Source organism: Pongo abelii, chromosome 10, assembly GCF_028885655.2.
Source record: "Pongo abelii isolate AG06213 chromosome 10, NHGRI_mPonAbe1-v2.0_pri, whole genome shotgun sequence".
NCBI lineage: Eukaryota > Metazoa > Chordata > Mammalia > Primates > Hominidae > Pongo > Pongo abelii.
Genome location: NC_071995.2, coordinates 103,628,642 through 103,648,448, shown reverse-complemented (window position 1 = coordinate 103,648,448; position 19,807 = coordinate 103,628,642). Strand labels below are relative to the sequence as shown.

The following is a 19,807-nucleotide window of genomic DNA, read 5'->3' as shown; positions in this document are numbered from 1 at the left end:
GCGAGACTCCGTCTCAAAAAAAAAAAAAAAAAAAGATATGCTAGTTTCCACTGAGGAAAGATTACAGTGGGGCTCCTGGGGACTCACTCTTTGTGGTGGTTGGGTGCTAGTCATATGGAATTTAAAACTAATGCACAGATAGGGAAAAATCTTATTTTATGACCAACTGGACCTCCTGGGGTAGGAGCCACCCTCTGAAAAAGTATTTAACAAAAGCACTTAATGGGATATCATGCAGCCTTAGATCTCTTCTTTGCTCATGTTGGGGGTTATGTATGGTGCTAAACAAAACTGAATGTTGTACCTATTTTTCCAGATTTTGCTACTACAGAAAATTCAATACAATTTGTAGCTGATACTGTTGTTTCTTTGGACACTGTCACCATATGCATGAAAGAAATTTCTCAAGGGAACAGAACACATGATGTTTGCAGGAGGAGCTAAAGATTAGTTTGCAGGCATCCCAAATGGTGGACAACAAGCTGGGCTTTCCCAAGGTTTTCTAATCTTTATATGTTTTCCAGTGGGTCTCCAGATTCCTATGACTTTTGTTACAAGGCTAATGACAAAAAATGGCTACCTCTTTAAATAAGACCATTTTACAGCAACCACAGTCCTTAATCACCACTACTTCCCAAACAAATACAATGATTAACTGGTCTCAAATACTGGTGAACCGTCCATATTGCCTGAACTTTGACTTGTTTGATTTTGATGAGTATGGTTCATAGGGGCTCCTGTCAAGGAGTACACTTCAGTTTCTTGGTATTATTCTCCTGAAAGTCACTGTAATAGTCTCCTTGGTGTGTGATATCCACTCAATAGTCTTAAGTACTTTTATACAGCCATCCATTATGCGTTAAATGGTCTTACTGACCTGACATCATGACTTGTGAATTCCATACTGAGACCAAACAAGTCCATTATAATGGTGATGGAGAGTGGCATCGATGCCTAAGGTTTTGGTCAATGTCTTCAAGATCGAGAGACTGACCAAAAGGAAACTGTTAAATAAGCAGGAGGCCATTACTAACTGCAATCAAGAACACACCAAAACCTAACTCAGGAGTGTATTTTTATAACAAATAGCCAAGTCTGGCCAATCACAAACAGCCAAGCCTCAGCCCATCAGATGAGGCAGCCTTAGATCTCCTTAGATCAGACCATACCTATGGGACATCAGGCAGCCTTAGGTCTCCTCTTTGCCTTATTTAGGCAAACACCTACCTGTAGTCCATCAAGTTATTCCTGTACTCTACTTCTGTTCAGCTGATAAAAGCACACTTTCCTTGCTGTAGAGCGGAGGTCTCTGAACCCCTTTCAGTTTACAATGCTACCTAACTCATGAATCATTCTTTGCTGAAAGAAACTCTGTCAAATTTAATTTGTCTAAAGTTTTTAACATATAAAAGCACCATAGGTGCCTGAAAAGCAAAAGAACCCGTGAATCACATTCTTTTTCACAGAATTTGCAGACATATGTCACCTGTTTCTTTTCAGATAATTTATTTGACTATTTCTTTTTTTTACTTGCTGGACTGTCCAAAACTTCAATCTTGCCTTTTCCACCTTCAGAATTGGGAAGCTTAATGTTATCTATGGTGACTTCAGATGGGATGCTCTCATCTTCGTCCTCTGATTCTGAACTGTTCTCTGAACTGTCTTGTGAACTCTCTTCTGAACTGTCCGCTTCTTTTGAATCCGACTGATTCATCTCAAACAAAGCCACATCCTGCAAAAAGTAGTGGACAGGAAATCTATTTCAGAGCAGTTCCTTAAAAAGTCATAATAAAACAATATTGGGAATGACCAACATTCAGCAAACATATTGAAACATAAAGGATAAGAATTTTTTTTTTTTGGAGACAGAGTCTTGCTCTGCTGCCCAGGCTGGAGTGCAGTGGCGTGATCTCAGCTCACTGCCACCTCCGCCTCCTGGACTTAAGCAATTCTCATGCCTCTCAGCCTCCTCAGTAGCTGGGACTACAGGTGTGCCCCACCACATCCAGCTAATTTTTGTATTTTCAGTAGAGATGGCGTTTCACCCTGTTGGCCAGGCTGGTCTTGAACTCCTGACCTCAAATGATCCACCCGCCTTGCCCTCCCAAAGTGCTGCAATTACAGGCATGAGACAGCACACAAGGCCACGAGGATAAGAAATGTTTTTAATACAACATGGCTCTTTTATATTTTTAGTTACCAGGGTCTGTCATAATGATGATTTAAATTTACTCTAAGTGTCTAAAATATCTGCTACGGCCCAATTCTATATACCCTGAACACATTCAACAACATTCTTTCAGCAAATACTAACATGAGTTAGGCACTACACTAGGTACTAGAGACTCAATAACAATAAAAAAATCAAAACAAACCCCTCACTTTGGTGAAATTTACATTTTCAGGCAGAGACCAGTAAATTACAACCTGCAGACCAAATCCTGCCCACTGCCTACTTTTGTTCAGCTCACAAAGTAGGAATGTTTTTTCTATTTTTAAGTGGTTAAGGAAAAAAAAATTAAAATACTGCTATTCATGAAAGGTGAAAATTATATGAAATTCTCATTTCAGCACCCATACACAGTGACACACTGCTCTAATTGAGCCAATAAGAGACCACTCCGGGCCTTCTGTTGGAACTGTTGAGAGAGAAATCTGAGTGAGTTGCTGACTCTAAGGCTGAAGCTGCTGATAAACCAGCAACCTACCACAGCTGGGGGAAGAGCATGCTCTAGATTAGGCCAACACTAGGAAAGCAGAACCAAGAGACAGAGCGGCTGACCTCTGAGGACACTGAGCACCTGGATCCAGGTGCACCAGAAATCACCACCCCTGGAGTTTTTTTGCCCCCAATAAAATGTTTTCCCCTTGCTTATTCATGTATGTATTGTCAGTGGCTGCTTTCACACTATGACAGCAGAGTTCACCAGTCACAACAGAGACAGTAAGGCCCACAGAACCTAATGTATTTACTATCTGGCCTCTTACAGAAACATTTGCTGACTCTTGTTCCAGAGGTGAAAGAAAAGCAATGAACAAATACATATAAAGCATAACGTAGGGTTGTGACAATATGGAAAAATAAAGCAGGATAAAATAATAATAGAGCTATCAGAGAAGGCCTCCTGATCAGGTGACAACTGAAAAGAGACAGAGGGAGTCGAAATGGAGAAATCTAGGGAAAAGCATTCTACCTGAGAAAACCGCAGGGGAGAAGACCGGGTGCGGTGAGACTGGTGCTGGAGGGCAGTAAATGAAGACTGTGTAGGAGATAACGTCAGACAGAGCAGCAGTGCCCAACCTCTTTGGTACCAGGGACCGGTTTTGTGGAAGAAAATTCTTTCACAGACCTTGGCAGGGGTGAAACTGTTCCACCTCAGATCATCAGGCATTAGAATTTCATAAGGAGCGCACAACCTAGATCCCTTACATGCACAGTTCATAATAGGGTTCGTGCTCCTATGAGAATCTAATGCCACTGCTGATCTGACAGGAGGCAGAACTCAGGTGGTAATGCGCTCTCACCCACCGCTCACCTCCTGCTGTGCGACCTGCTTCCTAACAGGCCACAGACCAGTACCAGTCCACAGCCTGGGGGTTGGGAACCTCTGAGACAGAGAACTGCAGGCAGGATCATATGGGCCCTTTGAAGGACTTAGTTTATTTGAAACGTGATGGGAAGCCCCCAGGTCCCAAACTGTGTGAACAACAGACCCCAGGGAAGAAACAGTGAATGCAGGAAAATCTGCTAAGAAATTGCTGCAATACTCCAAAGGAGAGACCATAATTACCTGGGCCAACAAAGGTCCAAAGGAACAGCAGAGGTTGTACAAAGTGGTTGGATTTGGGATCTATTCTGGAGGGAGAGCTGAACAGAATGGCTAATGAATTAGATACTATTAACAATTGTCTCAGCTTGGTCCAGACACAGATATTATAAATGGAATTCCAGTGCAGAAACAAGATATGAGTATAAACTGAGAGAACATTTTTGCACATAGCTTATGTAATCAATTGCTCTCTTCCACACACTTATAAATGGAATTCCAGTGCAGAAACAAGATATGAGTATAAACTGAGAGAACATTTTTGCACACAGCTTATGTAATCAATTGCTCTCTTCCACACATCATTTATTTTTGCATACTCAATAAATCAGACTATGATTACCTCTTTTGGGGCTTCGACAGAAAAAAATCCAGTTAGGACACTGAGTAAATTAATGCTTCAGAATAACAAATGTAGCATTTGACTTAGAAAAAAAAACCTTCCTGTGACATCATATGACTAAAATGACTAAATCATAAAATGACTATGTACCTATACAACATTGGAAACATGAGCTAACACCAGGAAAATGAAAACTTGAAAATAAAATGGAAAAGTTATCTTCTTCTTAGGTGACAGGCAGACCAGTAATTTCACCATATGAAAACAAAGCGTAGTTACCATTTGTATAACTTTACCATGAGGCCCATCAATGTTTTCAATATTGAAACGACCAGGTGGTGCAGCTGCCATTTCTTTTCTTAGCTTTTCATTTGCCCGTGCCATCTGTGGGAGAAAGGTCTGTACCTGGTCCAATACTGTGGAAAGTAAATACAGCATATCAACATATATGCTAATAAATTCTGAAACCCAGGATTTCCTATGAACACTTCTGAACTGAGTATTAATAATAACAACCATAATTACATATCTTTTAGTTCCCTTCATTTAAAAACCCTCCATCCTCTTCTGAATAAAGCAGTAGGACTACACAATCCAGCAATTAATTGTTTCTCAAATGTTTTATGTTTCTCATATATCCCCAGGACTGGAAACTCCTAGAAGGCTGGCATTCAACAAATAGTAACTAAATAGGGAGGCAGTGTGACTTAACAGTTAAGAGCACCAGGTTCTGAGGCTTTAGGGTACTACTGACTAGGTATGTACAGAATCCTAGTTCTACCTCTATCTGAATTACCTTGGGCCAGTTAATTAAGTAGTGGTTATTTCTGCCTACCCAACATCTGTTCCCTTTCTTCTGATAATATAACCCTGGCTTTCCTTTTAAGCTTGTGTCACTCTTAGTCACTTTTGCCCCTCACCCCATACATGCCTACATCCTCCACATCCTTGGCCACTGTACCATGCTTTAGTGGCATCACAGCGACACACTGCTCTAGTGGGGCCAATAAGAGATCACTCAGGACCTTTTGTTGGAACTGCTGAGAGAGAACTCTTTCTGAGTGAATGACTGAGTTGGCTGAATATAAGGCTGAAGCTGCTGATAAACTGGCAACTCACCACACCTGGGGGAAGAGTATGCTCTAAATTAGGCCAATACCTAGGAAAGCAGAACTAAGGGACAGAGTGGCTGACCTCTGAGGACACTGAGCACCTGGATCCAGATGCACCTGAAATCACTGCGCCTGGAGTATTTTTCCCCCAATAAAAAGAGACAACATAATTTCTTTTTTTGCTTAAGGCAATCTGAGCTGGATTTTAGTCATTTGCAACCAAGAATCCTAATTAATACATTTAATTCTACCACTTGAAACCTCAGTGTAGTAATCTATAAAAGAGGAGTGATAACTGTCAGTCACTGTGCCAAATACAGAGCAGTCAACAAACAAGGATATTTATTTTCTCTCTCAAGAAGCCCAACACATAACCATGCATATAACAGACTCTCAAAACTTATGTAACTGCTATGGCTACATAACAGATAACTAAAATGTCCAGCGTATGGAAGAAGAAAAGAAAATAGTGGCCAAGGTCAAGTAGACGACCTCTATTTGTAAAATAAGGTGCTGGAAGGACTCCCTAAGAGCATGTACACAAATAAAGCCTGACATAATAGTGAATGTTAGCTCTCATTCCCCTTCAGATATACAGAAAGAGAAATTACTAATACAAATAAAGGTATTTCTCTGTCCTCAGATTTAAATGTATTGCTACAGATAGAAAATCTGGCCTGCTTTTGTTTCCAACTAAAGAATCAAGTAGAGCAAAACAAGTACCAAAATGTGCGGCCTGAACTGTGATCCTCAGAAGCCAAATAATTCCGTGGTACTCTAGGAGAGTATATGCTGAACCCTGAGGCTAGTTCAGTCGTGGTTCTTCTAAATTAAATAATATCCAACACACAACACCATAATATTCAAAATGTCCAACATCTAATAAAAAATTAGCAAACATGCAAATAAACAGGAAAACATAATTCATAAAGAGTAGGAAAAAAAGATTCAGAAATGATGCAGACGACAGAATCAGCAATAAGAATGTTAAAACAGCTCTTATAAATATACTTTGTATGTTCAAGGAAGAAAAGAAATGCACAAACACAAGGAAAGAAAAAAGATATAAACAGTCTCAAACTTCTAGAGATGGAAACTATATCTACCTTGAAAAAATACATTTGATAGAATTAACAGATTAGACAATATAGAAGAATAGTGAACTCAAGGAAATCAGCAATAGAAGCTATCCAAATTGAAACACACAAAACATAAGACCCAAACAAACAATCAATGAGCTGTGAGACAACCTCAACTGGCAAAATTAGGTGTGATTGGAGTCCCTTCAGAAGAGGCGAGACAGGAGCAAGCAACAACAACAACCCTAAAAATTTCCCAAATTTGATAAAAATTATAAACTCATAGATCCAGTAAGCTCAACAAACCCAAGCTCAAGACTCACAAAGAAAACTACAAAGGGCACATCACCATAAACTCGGTAAAAACCAGTAATGAAGGGAATCTTAAAAGCAGCCAGAGAAGAAAAGAAACACTATATTCATGACACAAAATGACAGTAGACACTGGCATCAGAAACAATGCCACTGAAAAGAAAGTGTAGTGACGTCTTTAAAGTACTGGAGAAAAAAGAAAAAGCAAAAAACCACACTGTCAACCTAGAATTCTAAATCCATTAAAGCATCTTCCAAAAACTTGAAAGCAAAATACTTTCTCAGACACATACAGGCTGGTAAGTCTATCTCCAGCAGAGCTGCACTATCAAGAATGATGTTTACAATAAGAAACCTGATTTTTTAAATGTGCTTAAGATTTGAACAGGCACTTCACCGAAGACATACAAATAGTGACACGTGAAAAGATGCTCAACATTATTAGCCATTAGAAACAAATTAAGATCACAACGCTATACCACTATATCCACACTAGAATAGCTAAAATTAAAAAGGCCATACCACATTTTGGTTAGGATGTGCAGCAACTAAACTCTCATACCTTGCTGGTGGAAATGCAAAATGGCAATTTCTTCTTCGTTAAAAAAAAGAAAATGTACACCTTATATATACCTGCAATTCCACTTCTAGGTATGTAATCCCTCAAAATAAAAACCTATGTCCACAAAAACTGGTTTTTGGATGGGCAGCCACCATATGGTCATTTCAGCTATTGTAGATTTAGTGCTACAGTAATGATGCTACAGTTAAATTATCCTTTCAGAGTACTCATGATTTCTTAGTTTATTGATGTGATACCTTCATTACCTTCATGCTTATTTACATTGTTTTTATTGAATTTTTGCCTTTTTTTAAATATTAAGAGTGAATTACATAGAGGGCATTCGTGTAATACTTAAAGTCTGAGTGTGGGACATACTTATGAATGTGCAGTACAGCAATACTACAGAATAATAAAGAGAACTGGTCATTATTCTGTATTCTAAGCAATATTTATCATTTAAATAATTGTGTCCAACTCAATGGGATGTGGTTGTGGTTTTCCATCCATATATATTGTTTGAAGCTCAGTAACCTCTAAAAAGTTTGTCATGGAGATTAACAATTGTTTTTGACTTCCCAAAATTCATCCCACAAGCAATTTTTCATGAAAAAGTTACCCTCTTAAAGTAGAGAAATAATGTAAGAAGTTCTATTCTGTGTACTGACTTTATCATGTAAATCCCAAGTAAGACTTGTTCCACTGGACTATCTGTGGTTTGATACCTGACCATGAAGGCAGAGACCGTCCCACAGCTTAATCAGACAAAACTCAGCATTAGAGAGGGTGAGAGAGGGGAAGAAGTACTTACAGGGACTCCTCTCTATCCGAACTGTTTGAAGAGTGGAGGTCTTTCTGGACTTAGGTTGGGAGTTGATGAGCAGCCTGTCCCATATACCTGAAAATACAGACACAGAAACACCCTTAATTTACTACAGCATAAAAAAACAAAGGCCCATCAGTAAGCCTCTCACATGACCAGTCTTAAGTCTTGACTGTCCACACTCCCCAAAATTTTTTTTTAAAGGAGCACTCCAAGCTCCATTACAACATTTTAATTCTCTGTGTACAGCCACCTCTCCTTTCTTACACCTGTCTCATTCACCTCTATCACCAATGCCAGGTAATAAATGCGCACCAATCTGCACTTTTCTGGATCAGAAATTCATTAGTAGACAAACATGGGTCTGCAATGACAGAACGGAGGAAGCAGTACAGAGCAAAACAATGGTTAAGTGAAGCCAGAAATGGTTACTAGTTATGTAACACTGGGCAACTTACCTGATCTTCAAGCATTTGTTTCTTCACTAGTAAAACATGCTTGCCTGGTATTTCCCCTTCCCTGAAGATGTTCAACCCAAGGAAAGCAGCCTTTTGGGGATTTTGTCACCCACTCTACCTTTCCAGCCTCATCTCTCACTACTCAAATCATCCCAACTGTCTATCCCATCAGAGTTCCAAGAGGGGAACTTACAAAACTCAAGGCTTTGCACACCCTATTTCTAATACCCGGAAAATCCCTTACCTCTCTGGTTAAAAAACAAATCCTGTTCACCTGCAAAGCAGAGCGCAACAAACATCCATTGAATGCCTACTACTTAAGGCCTACTGGATTCGTGATCAGAGCACAGAATCTGGAGCCAGACTACTTGAATTCAAGTCCCAGTTTGGCTACTTTCTAGCCACATGATCTCCAGAAAGTAAATTACCTGTATGATAAATCATGTCTCAGGTTCCTCAACTATAAAACAGAGATAACAGATTTTCTGCAAAGGGTTGTTGTGAGGATTAGATGAGTTAATTCCTGGGGCATACATAGTAAGGACTACATAAGCTTTGGTTATCATTATTATACTTCCTTCAGAATCTCTGGGTTCTCACAAAACCTTTTCTTCAAGCTAGTATTTACTGACAACATGCCCAAGCCTTTTTACGCATTCTCCTCCTCACAAAAATTCTACAGGCATTACTACTACCCCCATTTCCCAAATGCAAAAACTGAGGCTTAGGGAATGAAAATAACTCTAAGTCCCACCAGTTAATTACTAGTGGAGCTGGGATTCGAACTCATGCTTTTAAATTCTACCTATATTGTCTGAAATGCTATGTGGATTTCCTGGATGCATGTCTCCCTCTACAAGACAGCAGCACTAAGGGATGGTCTGTGTGGGTGTGAAGGAGGTAGGGACTGTTAGCATAATATTACTCCGCTTCCCCCTACCAGCCAACTGCTCTGACGCAGGCAGCCAAACCAAAAGCCCTCCCTTCCCCGAAAGAATTCGAGAGCTTCCCAGCTTCCAGGGCAGGGCAGGTGCCTGGCAGCGGCGCCTGGCAGGGTGGGCGCTCACTACCTTGCAGAATATAAGAACCACTAGCTGCGGAAACCATTCCGGGCCCGCAGCCGGGTGCCCGCCCCAAAGTCCCCACCCCTGCCGCGGGCAGGGCACGCCGGAGCCCCGCAGCAGTCTCCGGGGCTCCCCTCGAGGGTAGGGAGCCACTGGCCCCCAGACTGCACCGGCCGCGCCTCCTCCGCCGCACGTGTGGGGCCCATGCCGTCGTCACCCGTCCGTCACCTCCGCGGCCGTCGCTTCCCGCCGTCAGCAGCTCCTTGGACACTGGGACTCCTGAGGAATCCCGGGTGGGCGACGAACAACTCGCGCTAGCCTGGAGCTTGCCATGAACCTCCATGCTTCCCTCAAGCCTGCACTCTCAGGCCCGGATGCAGGGAAAAGGCTCGGGTAAGGGGGCGGGGAGAGGGCCGCGATTGGAGGAAACTGCGGTGGGCGGAGTAAGGAGCGAGAGAGAGGCGGGGCGAGCGTGGTGCAGCCGGGAGGCTGCGCGGGAGCTGGGGCCATTTCTATCCCTGGGAAAAAGAAAGGTTCGGACACTGTCATAGGAAAAAAGAGCTGGCAAGGCTCGATTTCGCCAAATTCGGGCATAAAGAGCATAACATTAGGCTGCCCTCCTCTTTATCCTTTTTTATTAAATTTATTTTTTTAATTGGTGAAAAAACACGTAACAAAATCTACCATCTTAACCATTTTTAGTTGTACAATTCAGTGGTGGCAGGCCTCTAGATCATTTTCATCTTGCAAAACTGAAACCCTATACCCATTTATCCCTACTTCAGTCCCTTGGTAACCACCATTCTACTTTCTTCTTTGTTTCTTTCTTTCTTTTTGAAACAGCCTTGCTCTGTCGCCCAGGCTGGTGCCTCAACCTCCCAAGTAGCTGAGATTACAGGTGCACACTACCACGCCGGGCTAATTTTTGTATTTTTGTGTAGAGACGGGTTTTCACCATGTTGGCCAGGCTGGTCTTGATTTCCTGACCTCGGGAGATCCACCCACCTTAGCCTCCCAAAGTGCTGGGATTACAGGTGTGAGCCATCATGCCCAGCCACCACCGTTCTACTTTCTGTTACTATGAGCTTGACTACTTCAGATACATTATGTAGGTGGAATCATACAGTACTTGCCTTTTTGTGACCAATTTCACTTAAAATAATACCCTCAAGGTTTAGACATGTTGTATCACATAACAGGATTCTCTTCTTTTTTAAGCCTGAATAATATGCCATTGTATGTATATACCACATTTTCTTACCATTGATCTCTCAACAGGCGTGCTGGTTGCTTCCACCTCGTGGTCATTGTGAACGATGCTTCAATGAACATGGTTGTACAAACATCTCTTAGAGACCCTGCTTTTCAATGCTTTGGGATACATACCCAGACATGGGATTACTGGATAATAGGGTAATTCTACTTTTTAGCTTTTTGTGAAGCCGCCGTATAGTTTTTCATAGTGGCTGCACCATTTTACATTTCCACAGTGAACAGGAGTTCCAATTTCTCCACATCCTTGTCAATATTTCCTTTTTCTGTTTGGTTGCTTCTTTCTTTTTGACAGTGAGCATCCCAGTGAGTGTGAAGTGATATCTTGAAGTTTTGGTTTGCATTTCTCTAATGATTTAGTGATGCTGAACATCTTTTCATGGGCTTGTTGGCCATTTATATATCTTCTTTGGAGAAATGACTATTCAACTCCTTTACCCATTTTTTAATCTGGTTATTTGTGTTTTTGTTGTTGAGTTGTAGGAGTTATTTATATATTCTGGATATTAACCCTTTATTGGATATATGATTTACAAATATTTTCTCCCATTCTGCAGGTTGCCTTTTCACTCTATTGTTTCCTTTCCTGTTTGTTCTTTTAACAGTCTTTATTGACCACCTGCAGTATGCCCAGACCCCTCTTATATAGGATTCAAAGCAGAAGCAGCAGAAATCTTGGACCAATCTTTTCTGCTTATTTCTGACAGAGCAGAGGCTCCAGAATCAGCCTGGAGTGGATTAAATCCAGTGTCATATTATTCATTTAGTAGCTGTGATTTTGGACAGATCACTCCCTGAGCTTCTGGCCTTCTTTGTAGAATCAGGATAATAATACTTCATGGGAATGTTATAAGGAATAAAAGAGGAAAAGGAGTAAAATGTATGTAATGGCACTGGTGATACAGAATGATTGGGCTCCCAGCTAAACCCCACTCTAAAGCATGGAACTGTGGCCCTAAGTGACAATAGCTGACCCCATTTTTTGCCCAAATGTTGCCTTTTTAGCCTGCCATTCCCCTATCCTGTGCCCATAAAAAGACTTCAGCTGACAGAGCAATATAAATGGCTAAGTGTTGGGGATACAAGAAGAGACTACAGATAGCTGTGGCCAACTTCAGATGGTGTGGCTTCAGGGAAAGATCACCTTCTTCCCCCACCATCCCCTTTCTTATTCCCCGTTCCACTGAGAGCCACATCCATTGCCCAATAAAATGCTCCACATATACTACCCTTCAATCTGTTGATGTGACCTGATTCTTTCTGGACACCAGACAAGAACCCATGAGGGCAGGGGCTGGGACATTGCTCCAGAGCCCACACACAGCCTGCTCTCACCAGAGAGGAGTGACTGGTGAGTTCCAGCATTCATATTTTCGCTCTGGGTCCTGCACTCACTTGAATGCTCCCTCTTGTGAGGTGTGGCAAGCAGCAGGCTAAGTGAAATGAGACATTCCAGTTCCTGCCCATGAAGGGGGTCAAGGTCGAGGGAATAATCCCATCTCACTGGTAGCAGCATTATTATGTTCATCATAATAAATTAACACTATATTATACCAAGTTATAAAAGCTAGGCCACAAAGAATTACGAGAGAAATAACAGTAGGCACTAAGGAAGAAAACACTAATTAATGGGCCTGGTGCGGTGGCTCACGTCTGGAATCCCAGCACTTTGGGAGGCTGAGGGGGGCGGATCACAAGGTCAGGAGATCGAGACCATCCTGGCTAACACGGTGAAACCCCATGTCTACTAAAAATACAAAAAATTAGCCGGGCGCGGTGGTGGGCGTCTGTAGTCCCAGCTACTCGGGAGGCTGAGGTAGGAGAATGGCGTGAACCCGGGAGGCGGATCTTGCAGTGAGCCGAGATCACACCACTGCAGTCCAGCCTGGGCAACAGAGCGAGACTCCGTCTCAGAGAAAAAACAAAAAAACAAAAAAAAAAACTGATTAATGCATTTTAAAAGTTATTTCACTATCTTCCTACTTCCAGTTAAAACCTATTAAATAAATCTAGAGATCCTTTGCATTCCCAGCACTGAGCTTGTAATAGGTACACAGTTAATGATTAATCTGCGTTTGATGAATGAAAGAACAAAAAGAAGATGAACAAATGAATAATTGTTAATTAACTGTTTGATTGATTGACCACCTCAACAAACCTGGATTCTAGACACTGGAAATTTCCTCAAATCACTTTGTGAATGATTGGTTGAGATCTGAAGTACCCCACAGGTGCAGCGCTATACAAAACGAACGGGGCATTTGTATTAAGGCTGTTCTTGCATTGCTATAAGGAAATAGCCAAGACTGGGAAATGTATAAATAAAAGGGGTTTAATTGGCTCACCATTCTGCAGATTGTACAGGAAACATGATGCTAGCATCTGCTAAGCTTCTTGGTGGGGGCTTCAGGAAACCAACAATCATGGTAGAAGGCAAAGGGGGAGCAGGCACATCACATGGCCAGAGCAGGAGCAAGAAAGACTGAGCAAGGTGGCCAGGCATGGTGGCTCACACCTGTAATCCCAGCACTTTGGGAGGCCAAGGTGGGTGGATCACCTGAGTTCAGGAGTTCGAGACCAGCCTGGCCAACATGGTGAAACCTCGTCTCTATGAAAAACACAAAAATTAGCTGGGCATGGTGGCAGGTGCCTGTAATCCCAGCTACTTGGGAGGCTGAAGCAGGAGGATCACTTGAGTCAGGGATGAAGAGGTTGCAGTGAGCCGAGATCATGCCACTGCACTCCAGGCTGGGCAACACAGTGAAACTTCATCTCAAAAAAAAAAAAAAGAGAGAGTGAGCAAGTTGCCACACTCAGTATCATGAGGGCGGTACTAAACCATTCATGAGAAATCCACCCCCATAACCCAATCACCTCTCACCAGGCCCCACCTCTAATACTGGGGATTACATTTCAACATAAGATTTGGGCAGGGACACACATCCAAAGTATATCAACACTGCTAGTTTCTAAGAATAGCTTAGAAATGAAGACATTCAGATCTTGCCAAGATAGTGTAGAAAATGCACTGGCAGAATTTAGTCTCCCTTCCAGAAAATTATGTTGTTAACTAAAAGAGCAGTTTTGTAAAATATGAAGGTAAATATAAAACATAGTTTCTCTACTTCTAATCTCTTTAAAAGATAATTGAGTGTTTAAAGCAAAAAAATATGTATCGTGGGGTTTATAACAAATATAGAAGCAAAATGTATGGCAAGAATAGCACAGAAAATGGAGGTGGTAAATGGAAATATATGTTGTAAGGATTTCATATTTTATGTGAAGTGTTTGTAGTAGGGTTTGAAAATAGATGGTGATAAGTTAAAATTTTGTATTGTAAATACTAGAGCAACTACAAAAAAAATTAAAAAGATGGATATCTAATCAGCCAATAGTGAAGATAAAATGGAGCCATAGGCCAGGCGCAGTGGCTCACGCCTGTAATACTAGCACTTTGGGAGGCCGAGGTGGGCAGATTACCTGAGCTCAGGAATTCGAGATCAGCCTAGGCAACATGGTGAAACCCTGTTTCTACTAAAAATATAAAAAATTCGCTGGGCATGGTGGCGTGCACCTGTAGTCCCAGCTCCTTGGGAGGCTGAGGCAGGAGAATTGCTTGAACCTGGGAGGTGGAGGTTGCAGTGAGCCAAGATCGTGCCACTGTACTCCAGCCTGGGCAGCAGAGTGAGACTCCATTTCCAAAAAAAAATGGTGCCATAGAATATATTCAATTAATCCAAAAGAGAGAAACATAAAAAATAAAGAGGAACAAAGAACATTTGAGGTAAATAGAAAACAAATAATGTCCTAGTACAGGTAAGCTATACCCATTTCAGTAATGACATTAGATGTTAATTGGTGTCTTCCTCCATTTGGGCTGCTATAACAAAATGCCATAAACTGGGTAGCTTATAAATAAAAGAAATGTATTTCTCACAATTCTGGAGGCTGGAAAGTGCAAGACCGAAGTACTAGGAGATTTGGTTTCTGGTGAGGGCTCACACTCTGATTCATAGATGGCCCCTTCTTGCTGCATTCTCACATGGTGGAAGGGACAAGGCAGCTTTATAAGGGCATCATCTCATTCATAAGGGTTCTACCTTCATGACCTAATCACCTCCTAAAGGTCCCACTTCTTATATCATCATCTTGGTGGTTGGGATTTTAACATATGAACTTTGAGAGGACACAAATATTCAGACCATAACAATTGTTCAAAGATGTAAAGGCAAAAAAATTGACAGACTAGATAAAACAAAATCCAACTGTAGGCTCTCTGCAAGAAATTTGCTTTAACTGGAAAGATATAGTTAGGTTAAAAGTGAAGTGATTAAAAAAGATAAACTACGCAAATACTAAACAAAAATAAAGCTGAAGTAGCTATGTTGCTATCAGACAAAATAGATTTCAAAACAATATTACCAAAGATAAAAAGGGACTTTTCATAATGATAAAGAGATACATTTGTCATAATGATATAACAATAATTGTGTTTGCACCTAATAACAGAGCTTTATAAAATAAGCAGCAAAAACTAATAGAACTAAAAGGAGAAATAGACAAATATTATATTACTTTTGGAGATTTCAACACTCTCCTCTCAGAAATTGGTATAGAACAAGTAGACATAAAACCAATAAGTATAAAGAAGACTTACTATCTACCAACTTAACCTAATTGACATACAGACACTGCAACAGCAGAATATACATTGTTTGAAGTGTTTACAGCAATCAATGACATAGATCATATGCAAGGCCATAAAACAAGTCAAAAAAACATGAAAATAACTGAAATAATGCAGAGTTAACTGATCTCAACTAAACTAAGCTAGAAATCAATAACAAAAAGATATTTTGACAACCTCCAAATATTTGGAAATTAAACGATTCAGTTCTAAAATACTCATGAGTCAAAAAATACAAAAGAAGTTATAAAATATTTTAAGCAAAATTAAAATGAAAACACAAAATACCAAAGTTTGTGTGATAAAGCAAAAGCAGTGCAAAGAGGAAAATTTATAATATTAAATGCTTATATTTAAAAAGAAAGTCTCAAAAATTTATCTAAGCTTCAGCATTAACTAGAAAGAAAGGAGCAAATTAAATTCAAATCAAGTAGAAGGAAGAGAATAATAAAGAATAGAGTAAAATAAGAAATAAACACGATAGAAAAATGTTTTTTAAAAAAGCTGACTATTTGGAAAAAAATCTGTAAATTGATAAACTTGTATCCAGACTAATCAGGAAAAAAAAAGAGAGGACACAAATTATCAGTAAAAAAAAAATGAAAGAGGAATATTATTACAAATTTAGCACACATCAAAAGGATAAGAGAATATTCTGAAAAACTTTAGCAATTAGATTTTTAATTTAGATGACATGTATAAATTCTATGCAAGACACAAACTGCTACAACTCATTCAAGAAATATAGGTAACCTGAATAGCCCCATATCTTCTATTAAAAAGTTCATATTTGAAAATCTTCTCATAAAGAAAACATCAGCCATAACACTGATATGTTAAAGGAAACTTTTAGGAAAGAAATAATAGAGGTTCTACATAAACTCATCCAGAGAATAAAAGAAATGATTATACTTCCCAGCTCATTTTATGAGGTGAGCTTTATATTAAAATCAGACAAAGACATTATGGGAAAACTATAGACCAATATTCCTTATCATAGATGCAAAAATTCTTAACAAAATTTTAGTAAGTAAATTTCTTTATGCATAAAAAAGATAATATATTGTTACCAAATATAATTATGCAAGAAATGGAAGGTTGTTTTAACTTTAGAAAATCTATCTATGTGATTTATCCTAATAGCAGACTGAGGTGAAAAAAACTATGTCACCGTCTCAGTAGAAGCAAAAAAATCTTTTGACAAAATTTAATACCTATTCATGATAAAAAGCTCCCTGCAAACTAGTAGTAGAGGGAAATTTCCATAATCCAATAAAGGACATCTATGAGAAATCAACAGCTAACATCATAAATATTTTTCCTCTAATTTTGAGAATAAGGCAAAGAAGTCCACTCTCACCACTTCTACTTAGCAATTAACTAGAGGTCTTTACTGCTGCAATAAGGCAAGGAAAAGAATAAAAGGCATAAAGATTGGAAAGAAGGGATTATAACTTTTTATTCACAAATGAGATTATCATCTATATAGAAAATCCTAAGGTTTATTAGTTTTATTGATTTTTTCCAAAGATCCAGCTACAAAAAATATTAGAATAAATAAATAAATATGGGAAGGTAGCATGATATGAAGTCAATATACAAAATCAACCATTTTTCTATATGCTAACAACAAGCAATGGGAAATTAAAATAACTTTATTCACAATATAAACACAAAATACATAGGGATAGAATTATCAAATTATGTGAAAGATGATTACAGTGAAAACTATAAGAGCTTGGTTAAAGAAATTAAAGAACAGCTAAATAGAGAAGTATACCATGTTAATGGGGCAGAAAACTCATTACTGTTATGACGTCAATTCTCCTCAAATGAATACATAGGCCCAATGCAGTCTAGTCAAAATCTCAGCAAGCTGTTTTGTAAAAATTGAGAAACTGGATTTAAGATTTATATGAAATGAAAAGAACTTTCATTTATATGAAAATGAAAAGGGAAAACATTTCTGAAAGAGAAGAATAAAGTTTTAGGACATAACACTGTTTGGTTTGAGAACATATTATAAAGATAACGAGTCAAAACAGAGTGGTATTGGTGTAAAGATAGACTGTTAGACTAGTGGAACAGCATAGAAATCCAAGAAATAGGTCCACACATATATAGTTAATTGATTTTCGACATAGGTATCAAGGTAATATAATTGGGAAAAGTTACTCTTTTTAATAAATGGTCTTGGAATAACTGGATCCATATGCAAAATAATGAACCTTGATTCTTACCTCACACCACAAATGTAATTTAAATCTAAATGTATCAGAAAGGCAAACTTGAGCTAAAAGTATAAAACTTCTAGAAAAAAAGAGAAAATATTTGTAACCTTCATTTAGGCAGAGCTTTCTTAGATAAAACATGCTATTATCCGTTCAAAATTCATAGGTTGAAATCCTGACTGCCAAGGTGGTGGTACTAAGAGATGGAGAATTTAGAGGTGATCAGGTCATGAGGACAGAGCTCTCATGGATGAGATTATTGTCCTTATAAAAGAAGCCCCAGAGAGCAATCTTGCCCCTTCCACCAAGTGAGGATGCAGCAAGAAGGGGCCATCTATGAACCTGAGAGCAAGCTCTTCCTCACCAGACACCAAATCTCCCAGTATCTTGATCTTGGACTTCCCAGCTTCCAGAAACACTAAGAAATAAATTTCTATTTTTTGGTCATCGGCAAAGTCTGAGTCCTGTCCTCTTGCCTGCCTCCCTGGACACCATGAACTTCACCACTCGCTCCACCTTCTCCACCAACTACTGGTCCCTGGGCTCTGTCCAGGCACCCAGCTATGGCACCTGGCCGGTCAGCAGCGCGGCCAGCGTCTATGCAGGCAGCAGGGGCTCTGGTTCCTGGATCTCTGTGTCCTGCTTCATCAGCTTCCGGGCTGCATGGAGTCCAGGGGCCTGGCCGTGGAGATGGCTGGGGGTCTGGCAGGAATGGGAGGTATCCAGAATGAGAAGGAGACCATGCAAAGCCTGAACGACTGCCTGGACTCCTACCTGGACAGAGTGAGGAGCCTGGAGACCAAGAATCAGAAGCTGGAGAGCAAAATCCGGGAGCACCTGGAGAAGAAGGGACCCCAGGTCAGAGACTGGAGCCATTACTTCAAGATCATCGATGACCTGAGGGCTCAGATCTTTGCAAACACTGTGGACAATGCCTGCATTGTTCTGCAGATCGACAAATGTCTGTCTTGCTGCTGATGACTTTAGGGTCAAGTATGAGACAGAGCTGGCCATGGCCCATGACATCCATGGGCTCTGCAAGGTCATTGTTGACACCAATGTCACTCGGCTGCAGCTGGAGACAGAGATTGAGGCTCTCAAGGAGGAGCTGCTCCTCATAAAGAAGAACCACAAAGAGGAAGTAAAAGGCCTACAAGCCCAGATTGCCAGCTCTGGGTTGACTATGGAGGTAGATGCCCTCAAATCTCAGGACCTTGCCAAGATCATGGCAGACATCTGGGCCCAATATGACGAGCTGGCTCGGAAGAACCAGGAGGGGCTGGACAAATACTGGTCTCAGAAGAATTGAGGAAATCACCAAAGTGGTCACCACGCAGCCCACTGAGGTTGGAGCTATTGAGATGACGCTCACAGAGCTGAGACGTACACTCCAGTCCTTGGAGGTTGACCTGGATTCCATGAGAAATCTGAAGGCCAGCTTGGAGGACAGCCTGAGGGAGGTGGAGGCCCGCCACGCCCTGCAGATGGAGCAGCTCAACGGGATCCTGCTGCACCTGGAGTCAGAGCTGGCACAGACCCTGGAAGAGGGACAGCGCCAGGCCCAGGAGTACGAGGCCCTGCTGAACATCAAGGTCAAGCTAGGGGCTGAGATCGACACCTACCCCTGCCTGGGGGAAGATGGCAAGGAGTTCAATCTTGGTGATGCCCTGGACAGCAGCAACTCCATGCAAACCATCCAAAAGACCACCACCGCCGGACAGTGGATGGCAAAGTGCTGTCTGAGACAAAGGACACCAAAGTTCTGAGGCATTAATCCAGCAGAAGCAGGGTACCCTTTGGGGAGCAGGAGGAAAATAAAAAGTTCAGAGGTCAAAAAAAAAAGAAATTTCTATTTTTTATAGTCCATCCAGTTTATGGTAATTTGTTACAGGAGCCTGAATGGAATAAGACAAGACATAAAAGTTATAATCATACAAGAAAAATGGATAAATTTTCTCCAGCAAAATTAAAATATTTTGCTCTTGAAAGATGCTACTCTAAATGAAAAGGTAAGCCAAGACTGGGAGAATATATTTC

At 40.5% G+C, this 19,807-nt stretch overlaps 1 protein-coding gene and 1 pseudogene across 1 annotated transcript; one reads left to right on the top strand and one right to left on the bottom strand.

Moving 5' to 3' along the window:
- Nucleotides 1-1,489: 1,489 nt before the first annotated feature.
- NOPCHAP1 (NOP protein chaperone 1) lies at nt 1,490-9,981 on the bottom strand. The gene is made up of 4 exons (XM_002823679.4): nt 9,809-9,981; nt 8,047-8,133; nt 4,450-4,586; nt 1,490-1,732 (listed from the first exon to the last, which is right to left on the bottom strand). Exons 1-4 carry the CDS (start codon nt 9,921-9,923, stop codon nt 1,514-1,516), a joined length of 558 nt encoding a protein of 185 aa, XP_002823725.2. The 5' UTR covers nt 9,924-9,981; the 3' UTR covers nt 1,490-1,513.
- Nucleotides 9,982-18,204: 8,223 nt separating this feature from the next.
- Nucleotides 18,205-19,544, top strand: LOC100458949 (keratin, type I cytoskeletal 18-like; annotated as a pseudogene).
- Nucleotides 19,545-19,807: the final 263 nt, after the last annotated feature.

Excerpts from the sequence above, each read along its gene's own strand:
- NOPCHAP1 (XM_002823679.4), bottom strand. The coding sequence starts at position 9,923 with ATGGAGGTTCATGGCAAGCTCCAGGCTAGCGCGAGTTGTTCGTCGCCC. Across the intron at positions 8,134-9,808 it reads GGGAAGCGACGGCCGCGGAG|GTATATGGGACAGGCTGCTC; the intron begins GTGACGGACGGG and ends CTGTATTTTCAG. Across the intron at positions 1,733-4,449 it reads ATGGTAAAGTTATACAAATG|GATGTGGCTTTGTTTGAGAT; the intron begins GTAACTACGCTT and ends TACTTTTTGCAG.